Source organism: Magnolia sinica, chromosome 7 (assembly GCF_029962835.1).
Source record: "Magnolia sinica isolate HGM2019 chromosome 7, MsV1, whole genome shotgun sequence".
NCBI classification, from domain to species: Eukaryota; Viridiplantae; Streptophyta; class Magnoliopsida; order Magnoliales; family Magnoliaceae; genus Magnolia; species Magnolia sinica.
In genome coordinates this window covers 10,697,680-10,723,481 of record NC_080579.1, presented here as the reverse complement: position 1 = coordinate 10,723,481, position 25,802 = coordinate 10,697,680, and the positions used below count along the sequence as shown (strand labels likewise).

Here is a 25,802-nt window from a genome sequence, read left to right as displayed (position 1 = left end):
TAGCCTAAAATAAGTTGAAAAAACAGATGTAACTACTGCATCCCATGAGTAGTCCACCTGAAATTTACATCTGCATAATTTTTGGGACCATAGGCTAAAATAAGTTGAAAAAACAGATGAACGGCGTGGATATACAGTGAATACATCGAGGTGGTCCCTACAGCCAGGGTATCACCCTCATCGCTGGTGACCGCCCCAGGTTAATTGCAGTCAAGCGGCGCTCCCGGACGACATAAAACAGTGGGATAATTACGTCCACCGTTGAAATCAGCTATTTCCTCCGGCATGGCCCACCTCAGTTTTATCTGCCTGATCTTTGGACACCCCTAAAATGTTTCGGGTAAAATGGTTGATGGGGTGGATATATGTATAAGTCACGGTGAGCAGCAAATATTTTGAAGTATGAATGGAAATGGACGTTCAATCTCTACCCTTTCCTTCCATGTGGCCTACTCGAGATTTTGATCTATCTCATTTTTGGACCCAATACTCAAATGAGCTGAAAAAAACAGATGGACGGTGAGGATTTAAAAAATAAAAATAAAAAGAAAACTATCTACCTATTTTTTAGGCACCATCTAAAATGATACGGCGAAAGTGCTGGACGGTGTGGAATTTCCGGAGAACTTACAGACCGGTTTTAATGCGCACTTTCCCAGGACGGAGGCTGCGTGCTGACACGGCTACTGTTATTGTGCCCCGTGGCCCCCACCATGAGGTATCTGTTTTATCCACGCCATCCATCCAATTTGGATCGTTATTTTAATGCATGAGCCAAACATAAAGTAGATCCAAATCTTAGGTGGGCCAACCCACAGTAAACAGTGGTGATTGAACGCCCATTATTAAAAACTTCTTGAACGCATAATATCTTCAAAACAGCATAAAACGGGGAGGCGTCCGGATGTCTTATGGTGGAAAACTTCTGTCAATTCCACTAAATGCAGGCCGGCATATTTCTGTCAATGGCACTAAATGCAGGCGGCTATGTGGAAGAAATTCCGAAAAAAAATAACGAATATGAAAAAGAACGAGCATAAACCATGGATAAGAATATCATTTGAAATCGAAACAATTCGACCCAATAACTCTAATTATCTGATTAGTTCTACTCTCTCTCTCTCTCTCTCTCTCTCTCTCTCTCTCTCTCTCAATCCTAGAACCGAAGGCCGCGTTTGGTTGCCTTGGAATCCGAATCCTTGGAATTGTGATCAGGCCAACTTGTTTATATCCTGCTAGTTTCATCTCATCTCCTACATGCGATGAAACCAGTGGCTATATCGATCTCACTTCTCTTAGAGTCTCATTTCAAAAGTCACTTGGGCGGCCTGGAAAACGTCATCTGAACGTCCAAACGCGACCTAAATCGGATCCATCTAGTCTCCAATCATTAAATAATTTTTTTTTTTAAAAAAAAAAAAAAAGAAGAAGAAGAAGAAAAAGAAAAAAGAAAAAAAAGACAGGTTGCATCTGGATGCGCGCCAGCCAGATGGATGGTTTTTTGTTTTTTCCGTTCAGAATCATATTTGGGGTGGCGGATTTCGGAAAAACCACTAAGCAGGATTCTATTCTTCTACTCATTCCACCCCAAATCGAGATTTAAACGAGATTAATATCTTTCGACATGAAACTATCCGAATATCAATATGTTCAGCAAAAACACGAAAAAATGCCAAAAACGAAAGAAAAAAAAAAAGAAGAAAAAGAGCGGATTCTTAAGTAGGATCCTTACAAGAGCAGAGTGCTGCAATCCAAACGTATATGAATTCTTTCAGCGGGATTCCAGTCCGAGTCTCGTTGATCCGATCCAGCTTACACCCTGGACAGTTCTCATAGTAGACCTGGTTCTTCTTCAACAAGGGTTCTCTTCTGTCTCCCATGCCAAACACTCTACTCTCCTTGGAATTTATAAATAAATAAAAATATAAAAAAAGATTCCTGCAAATCGCAATTTGTAATGGAGGAGAGAAACCCAAAATGAGATTTCCACAAATCGCGATTTGTGATAGAAATTCGTCGAGAGATAGAGAGAATGTATCCCTCGTCTTATTTTGTGGTGAAATGGAAGGGCTTGCATGATAATTTAAGTAAGGCGGAGATTTTGGTTCGTTGAGTAACGGATGCACTATTGTTTTTCGCGACTCCCTCTGTTACATTTGAAGGTACGGACAACGGATCTGAACTGTTCATCCGGTGATCATGGAAGGATAATGAAAAAAAGTAATCTGATTTCAATAAGTTTTGTTGCTGCTTGGTTTTCGAGAGTTGGAATGCGGGCATGCTAGAATTGAATTTGCGGCTCAATCCATTATGAACAACTATGACCCCAAGCATCGAGAATGACAAACACGTAATGTCTATGACTAAGATCTAATGAGGTCGGCGGCCACTCACTCAATGTGTAAATAGGATAAGACAATATTTACAAGGTAGGGTTCTCCTCTGATGATAGGTAACACCTTTGACTATGGTACGAAAGTACTCTTGGATACCGACAAAGTGAAATGAGAAAGGAATTTTTATACTCAATCATGAATAACAAATGCAAAACATATTTTCTAATGCAGAACTGAATTATACGTGCAAGTATAGACTTAAATTACAGCTATAAAATTAGCAACTATTTGATTAGCGCTATAGATTACAATACAGAATATAAACAATAGACGAAAAGTAAAGAATTATACTAAGAAATGTAATTTACTTGGCACGAAAAATAAAAGACTATGCTACGAATGTAAAAGACTGGTAATTAAAAGGATAATTGAAATATAGTGTTTTGTTTGATTTGGTTGGTATGAGATGACTTCTTCTTATTGCATTCATTTTCTATTTATAATTTTACTATGGCCATCTACATCCTTTCCATGTTCTTACAGTCACTGTAACCATTTTAGCATTACTTGTTTTCCTCTGTTTCTTCTTCCGTCATTTGTCGTATAATTGCTTCTTTACGATGGTACTTTCATTGACAGTTCAAACAATGACGTGGCATTGCTCGATGCATTCTAGCTATGTTACCAAGAAATTCTCTCTGTACATCTTTGTAGATCTTCAAAAACACCATGAGATTCCATACAAATCACACGTAACTTATTCTGAGTGGTTCTCACGAGGAATAATGAACAGTGAACAAGTTTAGGATGTGATTAGTAGAGTTTTACTTATGGCTTCAGGCCATTGAAATTTTTATCTCTACCATTGTTATGGTGGTAAGAAATTGCTAATATTGGGGATTTAGAATAAAATTTGCTTCTTTGGGTTATCCACGTGGTCCATACCAGATCATTATTGGTAAGTTATGACGATTAACCATGAATGGCTGACAGTAGGCCTCAACCAATTGATAAGGTGCCTCCTGGTAGGAGAGATATAACACGCGCCAATGGGGAATGCAGATGCATGGCTTTTATCCACACCGTCCATCCATTTTTTTCATATTATTTTAGGGTAAAACCTCAATGAGGCGATTCTAAGGCTCAATTGGAGCACACAATGGAGATTAATAAATTAGCTTAAAAACCTTTTGGGGGGCTTAATCCAAAACTTTTGTAAGACATAGGAAGGCTTCGATGATGGGTGTTCAATCCTACTGCCTCTTGTGATGTATCCTACTTGAGTTTTGGATTGGGATCCATCTCAATTTGCAGATAACATCTTATTATGACTAACATGTGCTGTTGCAATGAGTACATATAGCAAGGTCCCACGGACCTAAATTGAGAGACCGATCAAGTCAACTCGGTCCAACTTGACTCAACACTAAACTAGTCAAACTGAATTGTTAATTTTATTTATTTTTTTTTTAATCCATGTTCCTGGAAATAAAAAGTTTTGGTGGGCCATGATGCATGTGTGACATCCAAGCATATCCAAATCTCAGGTGGACTACACCATAGAAACAGTTTTCATTGAATGCCCACCGTTGAAAACTTCTTATGGGGCACCATAATGCTTATTTGCCATCCAACTTGTTCATAAGCTGAAAGAGGTCTGGATGAAGGGACCACACAAATATCAGCTTAATCCAAAACTTTTCTGTGGCCCACAGGAACTTTTTAGTGGTGTGCGTTCAATCACCATTCTTTTCTGTGGTGTGGTCCACCTGAGATTTCGATCTGCTGCATTTTTTTGTTTATGCCTTAAAATGAGCTGGCGAAATGGATGAACAGCATGGATATTAAGAAAAATACATCACTGCAAGCCTAAAGTCAGGGATCCATTGAACCTGCGCAGGAAGTTACTGGAGCCGGGTAACAAGTTAGTGGGTATTGCCCTGACCGTGGGGCCCACGTTAATGTATTTGTTGTATATCTATGCGGTCCATCAGTTTTTCCATCTCAATCTAAGGCATGGTCCCAAAAAATGAAGCAGATCCAAATCTCAGTTTGACCACACAACATGAAACAGTGGTGATTATCCACCGTTAAAAGAATCCTTGGGCCCACCGTATTGTTTATTTGCCATCCAACTTATTGACAAGGACACACAGACCTGATGAATGGAAAAGAAAAATATCAGCTTGATTCAAAACTTTCGTGGGCCCCAAACCGTTTTCAATGTTTTGCATTCCATCCTATGCGTTTGTCGCACAACCATCTGTCACACACCCATGGATTTGAACGTTGGTGGTTGACAATTCACTACAAGAAATTTCACTTTTAGCGACGAAAGTTTTCGTTGCTATAAGTCAAATTTTCGTAGCTAAAACGTTTTAGCGACGAAAGTTTTCGTCGCTAAATTCGTCGCTATAAGACCGATGTCGAAGCGTTTTCTCAGCGAAAATTTTGAATCGTCGCTAAATGCAAGCTTTTTAGCGACGAAAATTTTCATCGCTAAAAAAACTGTACAAGACTTTTAGCAACGAAAATTTTCGTTGCCAAAAATAAATTACAAAACTTTTGGCTACAAAAATTTTCGCTGCCAAAAAAAATTACAAAACTTTTAGCGACGAAAATTGTAGTCGCTAAAAATAAATTAGAAAACTTTTAGCGACGAAAAATTTCGTCGCTAAAAAAACTGTACAAGACTTTTAGCAGCGAAACTTTTCGCTACTAAAAAAATCGTTCTATTTTTAGCGACGAAAAGTTTCGTCGCGAAAAAACTGTGCAAGACTCCTAAAAAATCGTTCCACTTTTATCAACGACAATTTTCGTCGCTAAAAAAACTGTACAAGACTTTTAGCAGCGAAAATTTTCGGTACTAAAAAAATTATTCTACTTTTAGCGACGAAAATTTTCGTCGCTAAAAAATTGTACAAGACTTTTAGCAGCGAAAATTTTCGCAGCTAAAAGTAAATTACAAAACTTTTAGCTACAAAAATTTTCGTTGCTAAAAGTCTCTTTTTAAAAAATTATTCTAGCTCAAAATTCCGCACAAAATTCCTGATATACACCTGTTAACAATATATTTCATCATATTCATCCTGATATACACCTGTTATATAATATATTTCATCATATTCACATTCACATCCATCTAAACCCAAACAAGAAAATCCATCCAAACATAAAAGTACATTCATCCAAACACAAACAATCTTATCCGCATCACACTTATTCACGCATAAATACATATAAGTTTAACATAATAAACAAATATACAAAAAATCGTCGTCTTCTTCCTATTTCGACAACTTCCTTACCACCTACTTTCTAGTCAAGTTCCATAGCCATGCACACTTGTTTCCTTGTCCTTGCATCTTAACATCATCGCCATCTTTCTCTTTTATCTACACCACCCAACATTTGGAAGGATCATACATGTATTCACTAAAGAAGATATGCTCAAAGATTGCAGGGTCATCCAGAGATGGAAGATCATGCTTCTTTCTAGCTTCACACTTCCCTACACTGTAATACACCTGCCAATTGAACTGAAAATCATGTGACATCATTTCTACTAGTCACTGGAAACAGCCATATGATTTGTGACTCCATAACATGTCCGTGGGTTCTCTATGAACTCTAATCACAGAGTGATACCCAAAAACCTGACACACTTGGTGGTCAAACTACAACTCAATGCCAACATGGACTGGCACATCAACCACTTTTGTTGTAACAGGAATTGTTTGATAACCATGATGAAGAAGAATACTTTCCAACAAAGAGCTACCAGTTAACAGCCAAGAAACTCACCTCCATCGTGACATGGCAAGCCAAAAGTTGATAAGGCATGTACTTATAGCCACTGCAAAAAGAAAAAATGAAAAACTGAGTTGTGGCTTTTGGGTTTTCTCAATGACATCATATCTTTTATTCAAGTCACAATACAGAATAAAATTTAAATCTTTCAAGGCCTGATTGAGTTTCATCGACTTAATGCAAAGATAATCTACAAGCTCAAAACAGAGCTAATCACAGGTTCACCAGGCTAGAAATAATCCATTGATCTAAATGCATCTTTTACGCTGCATTTTGAAACACACCTGAGTTGGATTGCAATTGCTCAGTTCAATTAGGTGGCAACGATTGAACTGTATTGACGGTTAGTGTTATTCATAATGGAGTACAAATTGCAATTACATTCCTTTCTAGTTGAACTTGGAGTAATGATCACACAATACAAATACTATGATAGTTTCAAATTGGTCATTTCAGCTTCACTGAAATGATTATTGCATTTCTAGATGATAGCTTCACTGAAAAATGGTCTTTGTGAAAGCTCAGGAGCATTGGACTATTAGATCTCCTTCAGCCTTCTGTGTCCAATGCACCTCACAACTTTCTGTAACCAGCTGTGGTCCTTCATTATGGTGTAGAGAACACACAAAATAGTCACTTAAATACATCCAGACAAATCACAGTAGCACTTCTCTAACATTCAAAATTTTCAAAACTGAATTGGAAAAAAGAGAATCAAAGTAAACTAAATCAGATTTGAAAGTTGGTCAAATCATAAATAGGCAGATTATGGACGGAGACATTGTTTTCATTAATAGGCCACCTAGTACTCATAAACATTCATTACAAGCATTTTCTGTCTATGTGCATGACGACCATACTGTTAAGATCAATCCCCTTATTTGTGCTCCCCTAGGTGCAGATTTTGATGGGGATTGTGTTCATATATTTTATCCAGTCTCTAGCAGCAAAGGCAGAAGTTTTGGAGCTGTTTAGTGTTGAAAAGCAAATCTGTAGTTCTCATAGTGGTAGTCTGAATTTACAACTGGTGCATGATTCTTTATTGTCACTTAAACTCATGTTTAGGACTTTTTTCTTGAACAAAGCAACTGCGCAACAGTTGGCTGTGTGTTTCACCAGTTTACTGGAACCTGCTTTGCTTAAGGCTCACCATACAGGTCCTCTGTGGACTGTTTTGCAAATGGTACAGAGTGCTTTACCTGCATTTTTTTACTACTTTGGGGAGAGGCATTTGATCAGTAAAAGTGAAATGGTGAGGATTGATTTCAATAGAGATTTACTGCAGTCATCATTCACAGAGATTGTTACTTCTGTTCTTGACAAGAAGGGAACAGAAGAGGCTGTTAAGTTCTTTAATATGTTGCAGCCATTGCTGAAGGACATTCTCTTTTTAGAAGGATATAATGTTGGCCTGAATGATTTTGACATTCCCAAGACTGTTACTGAAGATATAAAGAAGAAAATTCAGGACATATCACCTTTGCTACTTCACTTGAGATCAAATTACAATGAACTTGTAGAGTTGTTAGTGGAAAGCTACCTGAAAACTATAAAACTGCCAATCGTGACTCGTATTCTAAAGTTATCTGGTTTTGGTAATTTGATAGATTCTAAAAATGATTCAGCTATCAGTAAGGTTGTTTAACAACTTGGCTTTTTGGGGCTTCAACTTTATGACCAAGGGAAGTTTTATTCAAGGCGTTTGGTTGAGGATATGAGTTTCCACTTCCAAAATAAGTATTCTGTTAATGGTGATATGAGTTTCCACTTCCAAAATAAGTATTCTATTAATGGTGTTGACTATCCTTCTGAGGCATTTGGGTTAGTTAAGAGCTCCTTTTTTCAAGGTCTGACCCCCTATGAAGAGTTGGTCCATTCCATATCATCCAGGGAAGTGTTGATCCGTTCTTCCAGAACTTTGTTTAAAAATCTAATGGCCACACTTAGAGATGTCGTTATCTGTTATGATGGGACAGTGAGAAACCTCAGCAGCAATTCTATAATTCAATTTGAGTATGGACAGGTGGACGAAAATAGTCCTGGAAGTTCTCTTGCCGGTGAACCGGTTGGTGTATTAGCTGCTACTGCAGTATCAAATCCTGCATATAAAGCAGTTCTTGATTCATCTCAAAGCAACAACTCTTCATGGGAATCGATGAAGGAAATACTTTTGTGCAAAGTTAACTTCAAGAATGATATTATTGATTAGAGAGTTATTCTATATTTGAATGAGTGCTTCTGCGGGAAAATGCATTGCAAGGAGAATGCAACATATTTAGTTCAGAATCGTTTGAAAAAAGTCACTTTAAAGGATGTTGCTTTTGACTTCTCCATTGAATACCAGAGGCATCGACAAATACCTGAAAGTTCAGAAGCAGATACAGGCCTTGTTGGCCACATTCACCTTGATAAGATGCACTTGAAAGTACTCGAGCGGAGCATGGATGAGATCCTGCACTCTTGTCAAGAGGTTATAAATTGCTTTGGGCGAAAGAAGCACGCTCTTTCACCTTCTTTTAAGAAGATTTATTTGTCTTCCTGCGAATGTTGCACACTTCAGCAATAATGTGATGAGAAGTGGTCTCAGCTGCCATGCTTGCACTTCTTCTACAAACAGCAGGAACATTCATGTCAAACAACAATGAGTAGATTGTCTCTTTCAGTTGTCTTCTAGATGCCTTAGCAGATTCAGTATCTGAAGAAAATGAAAAAATAATAATAATAATAAATTGATGGACTGTCTTCTAGATGCCTTAGCAGATTCAGTTGTCTTCAGTCCATTACTATTGCCCCTATCAAGGAGAGATGATACCATTACCAGTTAAACTTCTGATTCCCACTGGGACACTATGCTAACTACACTTTGGGCATAACTTCCTCAATTGGGTCGGGACCACATTCTCCTTTTTTTTTCTTTTTTTCTTTTTTTTTTTGCACATAAATAACTAACTTTGCATATGCATTCCATGTTAGCACTAATGCCATTAAGATCTTTCTCAATCAAGTGCAGATTTGAGAACTTGATTATGCTCTCGTATCAATAGAAGACTTTATTTATGTCGGATCTCTCCAAATTAGTAGCACTCCACGCTTGCTTTGAAACAACATTTATAATTATAGAGACGATATCCTGTCAGCTGAACGAAGTAAATGGAGCACAACAACAGTAGCAGCAAAAACAAAAAAAACAAAAGTCCATGTACCCTGAGAGTATCCAATTCAGGCCCTCCTAAGGCATCATAGTAGTGATCTATTGGTAAAACATCAATTTCAGCAGTCTGTGTACTGTTAACCTCTGGTTCTCATTTTTTTGGAATTGTATAATCATAAAGCAATGGAAATAATGTGAAATTAGATGATATTTTTTTTGGAATTGTACCTTCTGATCACGCATAGGCTGCAGATGAAACACATTCCAGAACTTCTTACCTGCATCAGTTCAAACAACTTAGAAGCACTTTACAGAAGAAATGGTAAAGAAAAAAAAATCAAAGAAGACCAATGATTTCAATGTCCATCTTATGCATTTGAACCAAAATCCCATTCTTTCAAGCATAGAGAGGAAGAGAAGAAATCTAAAATTGACATCTTATTATATTAGAGCAAACACAAAACGTAAGTTCATAATATAATGGATATAGACTAGAAACAAAAGAAGTAACGAACAATGATATATTTATGCCATCAGGGGTATATCCATTCAACTCACAATTTCTGCATTTTGGTCATATCCCCCAATGCAGGGAAAGGCATGCTCGATCCATTCAAATCAGATATCCTCCTGAAAATCAAAATATATTGGATTCAATAAAGTAATTCATTTCATACCACTTCCAAGGCTGGGTATGAATCCAAGAAAATTCTAAGTAATAAAGCAGCAAGAAAAGAACATGGAATGTGCCCTCACAGTTCAGTTAGATTCACCAAGAAAGAGATGTTGGAAGGAATAGGTCCCGTCATAGATGTGCCTTGCATATGCCTGCAGTGGTTTAGAATCATGGTTCATATAGATGTTCTCATATAGAAGCAAGAAGCAATTTACATTGAAAACATATCAAATAAAGTTCTTACAGCCTCTTGAGTCGTGTCCAGTTCCCGATGAAATCAGGGATCTTACAGAAATAATATGAATGGAGTTTAATAAGTTATAATTTCTAAATGGAAAAGACAACCCCAGTGACTAGTGAAGAATTGATATACAAGTCCGTCAAGTTTCTCAAGTTGCCGAAGGTAATAGGTATTTCTCCTGTCAAGTTATTCGAACAAGCAAGGCTGCACCAGTAATATATTGGATTATGTTAGGAAAAAAGTTTTTTTTTTTTTAAAAAAACACCTATTGTTTATTATCACCATAGGCTGTATGCCAATCACTACCAACTGATCATGATCAGATGGTGGTGATAAGTGAGGCCCACACCTGCTACACGGTGTGGACCCAGCTGGGCATTCCACTCCTTAAAATGGTCGTGGAGTCCTCTCAACACCACATATTGACCGTCAACTGATAGTGTTGAATAGCATAAACACTTCGCAATTGGTTGACCCTCAGCCATTCTGTTCACCAATGTAACCTAACAATGGCCAGCATATATTTACACATTAATCACATTTTCTGTTTAATTAGGACATAGGAGGCAACCAGAACTAATAAATAAATAAATAACATTTAAATTTTAGAGATTCTCAATTCAGGTCACAAATCTTAGCAGCTGCTCAAATGTAATAAAGATAAGGGTGACACTATTTGCACCTGCCCTGATTGATAATGGCAACCTTCTTTCAACATTGGTGATACAACAGTACAAATTTGTACTCCTGAATTACCAAAAGTAGAAAGAAAAGATGCTAATGGAAAATATCAATCAAGATGAGTAAAGATATGAATTCCCGGAAAGATAACTATGAAATGAGTATTAGGTCACTATTTGAAAAATAAAGAAAAAAAAATTTGCAATGGCAGAACAGAGAATCTTACAATCTCTCCAAGCGGCGCAAATTACCAAGCTCCGGAGGAAGAGGTCCTTCGACCTCGTTAACTTCAATGACTCTGCAAACTCACGAATTGCATGAATAATAGTAGCTAAACGCAATTTCATCTGCCTAATCAAATGAAAGTTGTGAATCACATACAGTGACTTGAGTGTCATGATGTTTCCTAGCTCCTTTGGAATTGTTCTAGAAATGTGATTTCCCAAAAGCGACCTACAATGTTCAAACAATTTTTCGGGTATGTCCCTCAGAGAGTGAGAGAGGAAGAGAGGGTTTTGTAGATTAGTTATAGAAGATTCCAGATGCAATTATGGAAGAGGACTTACAAATCGGTGAGAGGAAGGGAAGCCCATGCTGCAGGGATCGATCCATTGAGATAGTTGCGAGAAAGATCGCTGTTGGACAAGAGCAGAAATTACGATCTAAGACCCCGATATTTGCTACGAGGCAAAATAAAAGCGAGAGAGAGAGAGAGAGAGAGAGAGAGAGAGTGAAATACCTCTCTTTGGGCGCGGCTCTGTTTTGAGCGCGCGCCCAAATTTGGGAGACGGATTGGCTACTGGTGGAGGGTGCTCTGTGGGCCCCACCATGATGTATGTGTGTCATCCATTCTGTTCATCTATTTTTAGAGATCATTTTAGGGCTTCATAGAAAAATTGATAGGTATATAAGTCACAGGTGGACCACACCACAGGAAATCAATAATGATTGGATATCCACTATTAAAATCCTCCTAAGGCCCACTGTATTGTTTATTTGAAATCTAATATGTTGATTAGGTCATAAAGACCCGGATGAAGGGAAACTATAAATATCAGCTTGATCTAAAACTTTTACGGCCCCCATAACGTTTTTAATGGTCAACGTTCATCCAACACTTTTTCTTGTAATGTGGTCCACTTGAGATTTAGATATACCTCATTTTTTCTCTTATATCATAAAATGATCTATAAAAATAGATGGACGGCATGGATTAAATACATACATCATGGTGTGGCCCACAGAGTACTAACCACAAGCCAGTGGATGGTGTCAGGGGGAGTGGCCAATTTGTTCTCTTTTCTGTGGTGTTGTTCATTTAATTAATATTTGGATATGAATCATTTTTTAAATAGTTCTCTAAAACGATCTTAAAAAATGGAGGAACAGTGTGGGTTAACTCCAAATTTTCGATAAATATAAAACTCAAGTGGACCATGCGACACAAAATAGTGTGGAATAATGATTTCCACCGTTGATACCTTCCTTGGGCGCATAATAATGTTTATTTGACATCCCTCATGTTTATAATATCAAAAAGATATGAATGAAGAGAAAACACAATATGATATGAATTGTTGTGCGCTAACTACGATAACAGTGTAAAATCTACTTCGTCCATCATTTTCTCTGAACCATGATAGAATGAGATTTAAAAAATGAGATAGATCCATTGTCTAAGTGGGCCATACTATGGGGAAACAGTGAGAACAAATACATTAACCATTGCAATCTTCCCGGGGATCACCATGATGTTTTATTATAAAATATTTTAAAATTTTTTTATATATAGATGAGCATGTTAGAGAAAGTATGTTTTTTTAGGATTTCCTAAAAAAAATTTCAATCATTGGCTGTAGATGAGCATGTTAAGAGATAAAAAGCTTTTCACCAATAGATTTTATGCCAAATCTCTACTATGCAAAACCAGAGAGAAGACCTGATCTTGTCAGGTCCAAGTCCTTTTAGGTCCGGATCTTATTTTTGAAGACCTGGACCTAAATCCAATTGGCTTTGTGCACTTATCGAATCATTGGATCTAAGCTTTTAAGTCGGGTTTGAGATAGATAAGATTATTTACATGGTCGAGCTCACCCCAATTAGTTGGGATATGGCTTAAATGATGATTTGTATTTCATTTGTATCAACGAGTTTGTGCAATAGATGTTTGTAGGAGCATAAGAGAGCATGATAAAGTTGTGTTTGTGTTTCTATAAGGTTACACTAATCCTTGTTTAAATCATAAGGAAATTTTCTTGACAAATGTATTTGGACATTTCTTATTTTTTAGTAGTATTTTATATGGTTTCAAATAAGGTCGAGATCACTGCATACATATATATATATATATATATATATATATATATATATATATATATATATATATATATATATATATATATATATATTATTTGAAAAGGTTCCATACGGTCAAGCTGTGTGGGCCCCACCGTGATGGGTGTCGAACATGTACCCCATCAGTCAGATGCACCATTCCATGGTGGGCCTGCGGCTTAAAAATCAAGTCAATCCATGGCATGGGGCCCAAAACAGTTGCAAGGTTAGTTACGGTGGTACCAGCGCCATGGGTGCGCGCCTCATATACACGCACATGGCTTGAGAGTCACATTTATATAAATATCCTGCAGACTACTGGATTATTTCCGTCGCCAAAACGCCCTAATCCCTCCAAAATGCCCAAAATGCCCAAACGCGAGCTCCATCTCCCTCTCTTTCGATCTCCCTCTCCCGATCTCCCTCTCCCTCTCTCAATCTCCCTCTCCTTCAATCTCAACCCTCTCCCTCGATCTCCCTCTCCCGATCTCAACCCTCTCTCTCGATCTCCCTCTCACTCTCCCTCCCTCTCTCGATCTCCCTCTCCCTGCAACATCAACCATCCCATGACAGTCCCCACACATGGGGTTTCTAATATTGTAGAAGCAACAACAGCAGCTCCATATGGGGTATGTGATTTGTCGTCCACGGTTGAATAGGGAAGACTGAAGGGAGGGAGTGAGTGCAGTAGCAGCAGTAGAAGCATGCAGACAAGTACATCAACGTTTTCACCATTATTTGCATCTGCTTTGTATAACAAGATAGGCTTTTGTAACTTACCCTGCTCGGACTTGGGTTGAGCTTTGTGTATATGTCCTGGGCTGTACTCGGTCTAGAATATTTTGGCTTATCACGAGCATGGCTTAGGTTCAAAATTACAGGCCGGGCTTAAGCTTGGACAGAGCTCGACCCAGCCCTAACTCGGCCCATTGACAGCCCTAAACCTGCCTCCTCCGGTAGAGGATCAAATGTTTTACGTGATAGTATTGTCCTCGGCCCGAGGATTAGGTTTATCGCCCTCCATCCAATAAGAAGCGGGTTGCGTACTGAGTAACTCAGTACGCCAAGCTTACTGAGTAAACTCTGTGCGCCCCACTATCATTTATGCATTGTATCCACTCCATCCATCTATTTTAACACATTATTTTAGGGCTTTCTACCAAAAATAGAGTATATAAAAATCTCAATTGGATCACACCATCGAAAACAGTGTGAATTGAACATCTACAGTTGAAAATTCTTGGGGGCAACCGAAGTTTTAGATCAAGCTAACGTTTGTTTTTTCCCTTCATCCATGTCTGTCTGATATCATGAATAGGTTGGATGTCAAATAAACATCACTGGGGGCCTTAAAAAGTTTTCAATGGTGGAAATCAATACTTTCACTTTTTCCTGTGGTATGATCCACTTGAGCTTTGTATATGTATCAATTTTGGGTTGAACCCCTAAAATGATCTGAAAAAACGAATAGACGGCATGGATAAACCACATGCATTCTCGGTGAGCCCAACCGAGTTTACTCTGTACGATAAGAGCGTACTGAGTAACTTAGTACGCAATCCAATTTCCATCCAATATTAGCGCTGCCTGAGTCAATGCGACTCCTGGCCTTCTTCCAAACCAAACCCTAGGCTATACGGTCTCTCTCTCTCTCTCTCTTTCACAGAGATTTCCAGATGGTGGAAGCTGTGAAAATGCCGCAGCCACTACCAGCTCCGCAGCCGCTTCCGGCTCCTTCAAAACCTCGTAAGCTTCTCTTCAAAAATCTCTATCTCTCTATCTCTCTCTCTCTCTCTCTCTCTCTCTCTCTCTCTCTCCCCTTGATTTCTTGAATTTTAATCCATGTAGTTCGTTTTTCTCTTGCGGTAGTTGAATCATGTCAAAATATAGAAATTTCATTTCGTAAATGCCGATGCGATCTTGTCATGTGTGCCATCTTGGCACACTTGTTGCCTGATATGGGCCACTCATCTAGTGGGGTTGGGGTGCCACCGGGGGGTTTGCGGCTCCGTGACCACAAAATCGAGATTTCCACTCATTTGGCGGGTCGTTGTCATTTTTCTCATACGTATGTGGCCCACCTGATCTTTTGGGCAAGGGTATGTTTACAGTTGACTCCACCTGATGAATTGATGGGGTCTTTGAGACGTGTTCTATGGTGGCATGTGTGGTGGAATGGCTTGCATTTCTCCATGCATTTTGTGCTCAATGTGTTAATTTTCATTGAGGCAGCTTGTTTTATTTGATTTCAAGACCTGAATTCCTGATCAAGCTCATTTTCAAATCTCTACGCTTTTTCTTGGTGGATTACATAGTCATTTTGGGCAGGACTGCAACCAGTACATCAGTGTGACTTGAACCCTGGTCTTTGCCAGTCTGGGGTGTTCACTGCCGGCTCAATCAACATGTTAGGATCTACTCTTTAAGTGTTGTAGGGTGTGGATTTTCACTAATTGTATGATCCCTGTACAAGGATATGCACAATATGGGTTTTTGGTTTGTAATGGTGAACCCATTACCACAGTTTAGCCATCTAGGCTGTTGGGTTGTTGCGCATGCTCGTGTATGGACTATACCCCAAAATTTGCCTTGATGGAGCAATCCTACCCTTTGAATATGTTGACTAAGAATTAATTGTCAGTAAATGAAATACGTCAATGGTTTGCGTTCAACTAAAAAAAGGGATCAAGCTTGGCGACCTAGATATTCCAATTGATGCTGGCACAATTACCCATAGGCAAGATTGCGTGAGTAGCTTAGTAGATTGAAAGAAGCTGCACCAACCCAACAAGCTTCTTCTCTAATGACACCGCCAACTACCAAGCCACCAAGATTCCCCCTTGAACTTCCATATTCAATTTTCACAAGCCTAGGCACCAAAAGGTCAATCTTCTCCCAATGCTTGACATAATTAAAAATGACCAAGTTCCAACCACCACCCCATATTGAGGCATTGGTGCCTTAAAAGCTTCAGTACCAGTCTTAACTTATGATGAAGTGTTCAATTCTTTCCTTCACTACAAATATCAATGACAAGATATTACAAGAAAGCTCACCTACTTTCTTCTTTCCATATTCCCCACATACAAGCTAAAGGGAGCAACCTCCATACAACTCACCGACTCAATTGGAAGGACCCTACAATCCACCATTTAAAAGATCCACAATCTACTTTGTAATGACCATGAACGTTGAGTAACTTAAAGAAGAAACCCCCAGACTTTCCTCACCATTTATAAGTCAAAGGCTTAAGAGAGGTCAGCTTTCTATAGTCAGAAGAAAGGTCTACTTACTTTTCTATAACCAGAAAAAAAGGTCTGGTTATAGAAAAGTAAAAATATCAATGCAAGAAGTTTTTAATGGTGAGATTTCAATCAACACTGTGTGACCAACTTGAGAATTTGATCTACCTCAGTTTTGGGTTCATAGTATAAAATTATCTGAAAAAATGTATGGAAAGCATGGATGGGACATATACTTCATGTTGGGGTCCACAGAGCACCAACCTCTACCCATTCCTTAAAATAGAGGTTTTATATGAACCTTTAGCAGATGGTTAGTTGTCATGCAACCTATTCATAAGATCATACGGGCATGGGCAAAGGGGAAACATTAAAATAAGCTTGATCCAAAACTTCTATGGCCCTTAAGAAATTCTATATAGTAGATGTTCATGGGTGACATTGGTTCCATTTCTTTATAGGCCTGAGCATTTTATGAAGAAGTCAACATCTTTTAATATTCATATATTTCTTTTGTTAATGATTTAAATAATCCCTTCCCTTCTCTAATACAATATATATATATATATATATATATATATATATATATATATATATATATATATATATATATATATGGACACACACACCTGCACATGCACACAGACATATATGTTGAGGTGCATATGAAATAGACACACACAACATCCATGTTGTAATTACAATTATCTATAATGGCATTTATATTTCTAAGGTCGATTATAATCTTTATATGCCATTCTACCCATTCATAAGTGACTCCAACATCCATGTTGTAATTACAGATATCTATAATAATAATAATAATTTGTTCATTATAGTGCATAGACAATAGTTATCATTGTGGTTACAGTGATTCATTATGTGACAGGTTTTTAGGTGAGATGAACGAGTTTCAAAACAAAACCAGTCTGCGGTTTTGAGAAGCAATTCCCAAGATGTATGTGTGTTTCAATGGCCATCTGCACCTTGAAAGCATCCAATGGAAGGTAAAGAAAGCCTAAACTATTGGAGTGGCCTGGCCATTTGGACAGGCCGTGTTTATGTATTTGCTCAAAATTAATGGAGCAGACCCGGATGTGCGTCGGAGCTATCCGGATGAGCGGGGGTCCCTGGAAGGTGGGAACAACTGTTATGACCATGATGAAGCTGTCCATTTCCTATGGACAACATTGGAGGGGCCTGGCCATTTGGACAGACCGTGTTTATATATTTGATCGAAATTAATGGAGTAGACCCGGATGTGCGTCGGAGCTATTCGGAAGAGCGGGTTCCCTGGAAAGAGGGAACCGCTATTATGATCATGATGAAGCTGTCCATTTTTTATGGACAACATTGGAAGGGGCCTGGCATTTACGTCGGATGGCCTTGTTTATATGTGTTTTTGCTTTGCAGGACAATACCCTTAACCTAAACCAAAACCTATGACCTAAAACCTTAACCTATAACCTAAACCTCAATCTTAACCTAAACCTAAACCTTAACTTAAAACCTAAAACCTAAACCTAAATCCAAAACCTAAATCTAAACCTTAACTTATTCTCAGTTCCCTAAACCTATATCTTATAACTTAAACCTAAACCTTAACCTATACCTATAACCTTAACCTAAACCAAAACCTATGACCCAAAACCTTAACCTATAACCTATAACCCAAACCTATTCTCAAATCCGATTTCCTAAACCTAAACCTTGACCTATTCTCAATTCCCTAAAGCTATAACCTATAACCTAACCTAAACCTATCCTCAAATCCCAAAACCTATAACTATAACCTAAACCTTAACCAAAAACCTATAACTTAACCTAGCCTAAACCAATAACCTTCACCTAAACCTAAACCTAAACATATAACCTAAAACTATTCTCAAATCCCTAAACTTAAACCTAAACTTATAACCCAAACCTATTCTCAAATCCCTAAACCTAAACCTAAACCTAAACCTTAAAAGCTTCTCAAATGCCTAAACTTAAACCTATAACCTAAACCTATTCTCAAGTCCCTATCCCTAAACCTAAACCTATAACTTAAACCTATTATCAAATACCAAAACCTAAACCTTTTCCTTTAATGTATTCTCAAATGCCTAAACCTAAACCTACACCTAATCCTAATCTCAACTCCCTAGCCTAAACCTAAACCTAAACTTGAAAACCCAAACCTAAACCCGGTTCCGAACCCGAACCCAATTTCCTAAACCTAAACCTTGACCATTCCTCATTTCCCTAAAGCTGTAACCTATAACTTAACCTAAACCCATAACTATAACCCAAACCTATTCTCAAATCCCTAAACCTAAACCTAAACCTACACCTAATCCTAATATCAAGTCCCTAGCCTAAACTTAAACCTAAACTTGAAAACCCAAACCTAAACCCGGTCCCGAACCCGAACCCGATTTCCTAAATCTAAACCTTGACCTATTCTCAATTCCCTAAAGCTATAACCTATAACCTAACCTAAACCTATCCTCAAATCCCAAAACCTATAACTATAGCCTAAACCTTAACCAAAAACCTATAACCTAACCTAACCTAAACCTATAACCTTCACCTAAACATAAACCTATAAGCTTAACCTAAACCTAAACCTATAACCTAAACCTATTCTCAAGTCCCTATCCCTAAACCTAAACCTATAACCTAAACCTATTCTCAAATCCCAAAACCTAAACCTAAACCTTAATGTTTTCTCAAATGCCTAAACCTAAACTTGAAAACCCAAACCTAAACCCGGTCCTGAACCCGAACCCGATTTCCTAAACCAAAACCTTGACCTATTCTCAATTCCATGAAGCTATAACCTATAACCTAACCTAAACCTAAACTTATAACCTTAACCTTAACATATAACCTTAACCTAAACTTAAACCTATAACTATAACCCAAACCTATTCTCCAATCCCTAAACCTAAACCTATAACCTAAACCTATTCTCAAATCCCAAAACCTATAACCTAAACCTTAATGTATTCTCAAATGCCTAAACCTAAACCTACACCTAATCCTAATCTCAACTCCCTAGCCTAAACCTAAACCTAAACTTGAAAACCCAAACCTAAACCCGGTCCCGAACCCGAATCCAATTTCCTAAACCTAAACCTTGACCTATTCTCAATTCCCTAAAGCTATAACCTATAACCTAACCTAAACCTATTCTCAAATCCCAAAACCTATAACTATAACCTAAACCTAAACCTATAACCTATAACCTAACCTAAACCTAAACCTATAAACTAAACCTAAACCTATAACCTTAACCTTAACATATAACCTTAACCTAAACCTATAACTATAACCTAAACCTAAACCTTAACCTGTAACTTAAACCTAGACTTATAACCTTAACCTAAACCTATTCTCAAATCCTAAAACCTATACTTATAGCCGAAACCTAAACCTAAACCTTAACCTTAACCTATAACCTATGCTTACAGCCTTAACCTAAACCTATTCTCAAATCCCAAAACATATACCTATAACCCAAACCTAAACCCAATCTCAAACCCGAACCCGATTTCCTAAACCATTCCCTAAACCTATACCTATAACCTAAACCTAAAACATAACCTTAACTAAACCTATTCTCATAATCTATAACCTATACTTATAACCCAAACCTAAACCCGATTCCAAACCCGAACCCGATTTCCTAAAACTAAACCTTAACCTATAACCGAAACTTATACCTATAGCCTAAACCTAAACCTAAACCATAAACTATAACCTAAACCTAGACTCATAACCTTAACCTAAACCTATTCTCAAATCCCAATACCTATACCTATAACCCAAACCTAAACCCAGTCCCGAACCCGAACCCGATTTTCTAAACCTAAACCTTAATGTATAACCTAAACTTATACCTATAACCTAAACCTAAACCTTAACCTATAACCTAAACCTATACCTATAACCTAAACCTAAACCTTAACCTATAACCTAAACTTAGACTTATAACCTTAACCTAAACCTATTCTCAAATCCCAAAACCTATACTTATAGCCGAAACCTAAACCTTAACCTTAACTTATAACCTATATTTACAACCTTAACCTAAACCTATTCTCAAATCCCAAAACCTATGCCTATAACCCAAACCTAAACGTGATCCCGAACCCGATTTCCTAAACCTAAACCTTAACGTATAACCTAAACCTATACCTATAACCTAAACCTATACCTTAACTTATAACCTAAACCTAGACTTATAACCTTAATCTAAACCTATTCTCAAATCCCAAAACCAATACTTATAGCCGAAACCTAATCCTTAAGCTTAACCTATAACCTATACTTACAACTTTAACCTAAACCTATTCTCAAGTTCCAAAACCTATGCCTATGACCCAAACCTAAACTCGATCCCGAACCCAAACCCGATTTTCTAAACCTTAACCTTAACCTATAACCTATACCTATACCTATACTTATAGCCTAAACCTAAACCTTAACCTATAACTTAAACTTAGACTCGTAACCTTAACCTAAACTTATTCTCAAATCCCAAAACCTATACCTATAACCCAAACCTAAACCCGATCCCGATTCCGAACCCGAACCCGAACCCGATTTCCTAAACCTAAACTTTAACTTATAACCTATAACCTAAACCTAGGCTTATAACCTTAACTTAAACCTATTCTCAAATCCCAAAACTTATACTTATAGCCGAAACCTAAACCTTAACCTTAACCTATAACTTATACTTACAACCTTAACCTAAACCTATTCTCAAATCCCAAAACCTAAACTTAAAACCTAAATGTATTCTCAAATCTTTAAACCTAAACCTACACCTAATCCTAATCTCAACTCCCTAACCTAAACATAAACCTAAACTTGAAAACCCAAACCTAAACCCAATCCCGAACCCGATTTCCCAAAACTAAACCTAAACCTTAACCTATTCTCAATTCCCTAAAGCTATAACCTATAACCTATAACCTAAACCTAACCTAAACCTATAACCTTAACCTAAACTTAAAACCTAAAACCTAAACCTAAACCTAAAACCTAAATGTATTCTTAAATCCCCAAACCTAAACCTATACCTAATCCTAATCTCAACTCCCTAACCTAAACCTAAACCTAAACTTGAAAACCCAAACCTAAACCCGATCCTGAACCTGAACCCGATTTCCTAAACCTAGACCTTAACCTATTCTCAAATCCCTAAAGGTATAACCTATAACCGACACTTATAACCTAAACCTATAACTGACACTTATAACCTAAACCTATAACCTAAATGTATTCTCAAATTCCTAAACCTACACCTACACCTAATCCTAATCTCAACTCCTTAACCTAAACCTAAACTTGAAACCCCAAACCTAAACCCGAACCCGATTTTCCTAAACCTAAACCTTAACCTATTCTCAATTCCGTAAACTTTAACCTATAACCTAATTTAAACCTAAACCTTAACCTATTCTCAATTCCCTAAACCTTAACCTATAACGTAACTTAAACTTAAACCTATAACCTATACTTATAACCTAAACCTAAACATATAACCTAAACCTAAAACCTAAATGTAATCTCAAATCCTTAAACCTAAACCTACACTTAATCATAATCTCAACTCTTTAACTTAAACCTAAACTTGAAAACCCAAACCTAAACCCGATACCGAACCTGAACCAGAACCTGATTTCTTAAACCTAAACCTTAACCCATTCTCAATTCCCTAAAGCTATAACCTATAACCTATAACCTAAACCTGATTTCTTTTCATTTGTCTGGATCACCTCTCATATGTTCTCTCTCTTTTCATTTATTTTTTTCCATAAGATTGTTTGTGTTTGGATGGATACAATTTATGTTTGGATGAATGTAGTTTATGTTTGGATGAATTTACATAGTTTGGGTTTAGATGGATGTAAATGTGAATATGATGAAATATATTATATAACACCTGTTATATAATATTTCGTAGGTAAAAGTATTTAGCGACGAATATTTTCCTCGCTAAACGTTTTATCCATGTTTTTAAAATTGTTGCGGCCTTTAGCAACGAAACATTTCGTCGATCAAAGTAACATCCAGGTTTTTTAGCTACGAAATGGTTCGTAGCTAAAAGTAATTTTTTAAAAAATTGTTTGTAGCCTTTGGCAACGAAACTTTTCGTCGCTAAAATTCTCATCTACGATATTTAGCTACGAAATTTTTCGTAGCTAAAAGTAAATCGTTTGCACCCTTTTGCGGCGAAACTTTTTGTCGCCAAAAGTCTCATCCACGATTTGTAGCTACGAAAAGTTTCGTAGCTAAAAGTAATCCATTCCATTGCTAGAAGTAAAACGTTTGCACCGTTTAGCGGCGAAAAATTTCGTCGCTAAACGTGTCACCCACATTTTTTAGCTACGAAAATCTTCGTAGCTAAAAGTAATCCACTCGTTTTTTGGTTGCGGCCTTTAGCGACGAAAAGTTTCGGTGCTAAAAGTCTCACCGATGATTTTTAGCTACGAAAGTTTTCGTAGCTAAAAGTAATTTAATTCATTTTAGTGGAGCAGCCTTTAGCGACGAAAATTTTCGCCGCTAAAAGTCTCATCCAGAATTTTTAGCTACGAATATTTTCGTAGCTAAAAGTAATCCATTCCATAGCTATATGCATCGTTTAGCGGCGAAAAATTTCGTCGCTAAACGTGTCACCCACATTTTTTAGCTACGAAAATCTTCGTAGCTAAAAGTAATCCACTCGTTTTTTGGTTGCGGCCTTTAGCGACGAAAAGTTTCGGTGCTAAAAGTCTCACCGATGATTTTTAGCTACGAAAGTTTTCGTAGCTAAAAGTAATTTAATTCGTTTTAGTGGAGCAGCCTTTAGCGACGAAAATTTTCGCCGCTAAAAGTCTCATCCAGAATTTTTAGCTACGAAAATTTTCGTAGCTAAAAGTAATCCATTCCATAGCTATATGCATCGTTTAGCGGCGAAAAATTTCGTCGCTAAACGTCTCATCCACATTTTTTAGCTACGAATATCTTCGTAGCTAAAAGTAATCCACTCGTTTTTTGGTTGCGGCCTTTAGCGACGAAAATTTTCGCCGCTAAAAGTCTCACCAATGATTTTTAGCTACGAAAAGTTTCGTAGCTAAAAGTAATCTAATTCGTTTTAGTGGAAAAGGTGGTTGCGGCCTTTGGCGACGAAAAGTTTCGCCGCTAAAAGTCTCATCCATGATTTTTAGCTGCGAAAATTTTCGTCGCTAAAAATATCGTCGCTAAAAGTACACTTTTGGCGACGAAAAACTATTTCGTCGCTAAAAGTTACTTTTGGCGACGAAAATGTGTTTCGTCGCTAAAAATTTCGTCGCTAAAAACCTTCTTTCTTGTAGTGATTTAAAAATACACCATGAAATATCACGATATTTTCACAAATTACTAATCAAATCAGGACTGTCAACGGGTCGGTTTGGTGGGGTCTCCTAGTATGCATACACCACGGTATTCTCGTTTAGGTCTTCCTAGGTTCAAGTCTCACGTTTAAAGACCCGGAACCAATTCGGTTTGTTAAGTACCTGTTGCACTATGTGAAAAATGGAAAAATATGACGGATTTAGAGACGGTTCTGGACCGTCTGTAAAATTGCTTGGTTTAAAGACACTTTAGAGACGGCTGTAAATCGTCTCTAAATTTTTAGACGGCTCTTGACCGTCTTTATTATTGTCTTAAAAATTTTAAGGTTGACAAATTATTTAAGACGGTCAAGAACCGTCGTTAACTGCAAATAAAAGACGGCCATTGACCGTCGGGAATCAGAGTCGGTCCCTGACTGTTTTAGATGACAGAATTTGAGACGGTCAAAGACCGTCCCTATTAGAGACGGTCATTGCCAGTAATTTGAGACTATCAAGGACCGTCTCAATTAGAGACGGTCGTTGGCCGTCTTTTCCTGTAATTTGGGACTGTCAAAGAGTATATTAGGGACGGTTCTTAGCTGTTTCTGTTTGAGACTGTAAAGGACGGTCTCCGTTAAAGACGGAAATTGCCTGTATTAGGGATGGTCCTTAGTAGTCTCTATTTGAGATTGTCAATGACCGTCTCTTTTAGAGACGGTCCTTAACCGTCTTATTATGGTTATTTGAGACTGTCAAGGACCGTCTGTATTAGAGACGGTCATAAACTGTCTCTAATGCTCAAGTTAAACATTAAGAATAAAAGAAATTATGAATTTTGAAAAAAAAAAAGGTTAAAAAAGTTAGAAAATTGACTAACAATGTTTAAGAAAAAAATTTAGATTTTGAAAAAAAAATGTAATTTTATAAAAATCTAGATTTTGAAATAAAAATTAAGAACTTTTAATAATGTTGATAATTTTGAAAAAAAAAATCGATAAGAAAATGATATTTTGAAAAAGAAAATTTAAAAAATTAAACAAAATTGTAAAAAAATTGTCAAATTGCAAAAAAATATATATTTTAAAAAATAAAATTAGATTTTGTATTTTGAAAAGAAAAATTAAAAAGTTGTATAACAAAAGTGATATTTAAAAAATGATATTTTGAAGAAGAAAATTTAAAAAATTAAACAAAATTGTAAAAAAATTGTCAAATTGCAAAAAATATATATATTTTAAAAAATAAAACTAGATTTTATATTTTGAAAAGAAAAATTAAAAAGTTGTATAACAAAAGTGACATTTAAAAAATGATATTTTGAAAAAGAAAATTTAAAAAATTAAACAAAATTGTGAAAAAATTGACAAATTGTAAAAAAATATATATTTTAAAAAAGAAAACTAGATTTTGTATTTTGAAAAGAAAAATTAAAAAGTTATATAACAAAAATGATATTTAAAAAATGATATTTTGAAAAAGAAAATTTAAAAAATTAAACAAAATTGTGAAAAATTTAACAAATTGAAAAAATATATATTTGAAAAAAGAAAACTAGATTTTGTATTTTGACAAGAAAAATTAAAAAGTTATATAACAAAAGTGATATTTAAAAATGATATTTTGAAAAAGAAAATTTAAAAAATTAAATAAAATTGTGAAAAAATTGACAAATTATAAATTTTATATATATATATATATATATATATATATATATATATATATATATATATATATATATATATATATTAAAAAAGAAAACTAGATTTTGTATTTTGAAAAGAAAAATTAAAAAGTTATATAACAGGATTTCGATAAAAAAAGATATTTTGAATAAGAAAATTAAAAAAATGAAATGAAATTGTGAAAAAATTGACAAATTGTAAAAAAATATATATTTTTTTAAAAAAAGAAAACTAGATTTTGTATATTGACAACAAAAATTAAAAAGTTATATAACAAAAGTGAGATTAAAAAATGAT

At 36.5% G+C, this 25,802-nt stretch overlaps 1 protein-coding gene, 2 long non-coding RNA genes and 1 pseudogene across 3 annotated transcripts in view; 1 reads left to right on the top strand and 3 right to left on the bottom strand.

Annotated features, from left to right (window-relative positions):
- The window catches only part of LOC131251961 (protein ZINC INDUCED FACILITATOR-LIKE 1-like), a 36,732-nt gene extending 34,730 nt beyond the window's left edge, over positions 1 to 2,002 (bottom strand). The window contains exon 1 of the mRNA XM_058252940.1: positions 1,733 to 2,002. Within this exon, the coding sequence (XP_058108923.1) occupies positions 1,733 to 1,880 (148 nt within the window). The 5' untranslated portion in view covers positions 1,881 to 2,002. The remainder of the gene's footprint in view (positions 1 to 1,732) is intronic.
- Positions 2,003 to 6,650: 4,648 nt separating this feature from the next.
- On the top strand, positions 6,651 to 8,661 carry LOC131250549 (DNA-directed RNA polymerase V subunit 1-like; annotated as a pseudogene).
- A 1,187-nt stretch (positions 8,662 to 9,848) lies between these two features.
- LOC131251959 (uncharacterized) lies at positions 9,849 to 10,263 on the bottom strand. Its single transcript, XR_009174065.1, has 3 exons — positions 10,218 to 10,263; positions 10,054 to 10,125; positions 9,849 to 9,927 (listed from the first exon to the last, which is right to left on the bottom strand). It is a non-coding gene; the product is annotated as an uncharacterized LOC131251959 (long non-coding RNA).
- An 863-nt stretch (positions 10,264 to 11,126) lies between these two features.
- Positions 11,127 to 11,598, bottom strand: LOC131251958 (uncharacterized). Its single transcript, XR_009174064.1, has 3 exons — positions 11,462 to 11,598; positions 11,277 to 11,348; positions 11,127 to 11,193 (listed from the first exon to the last, which is right to left on the bottom strand). It is a non-coding gene; the product is annotated as an uncharacterized LOC131251958 (long non-coding RNA).
- Positions 11,599 to 25,802: the final 14,204 nt, after the last annotated feature.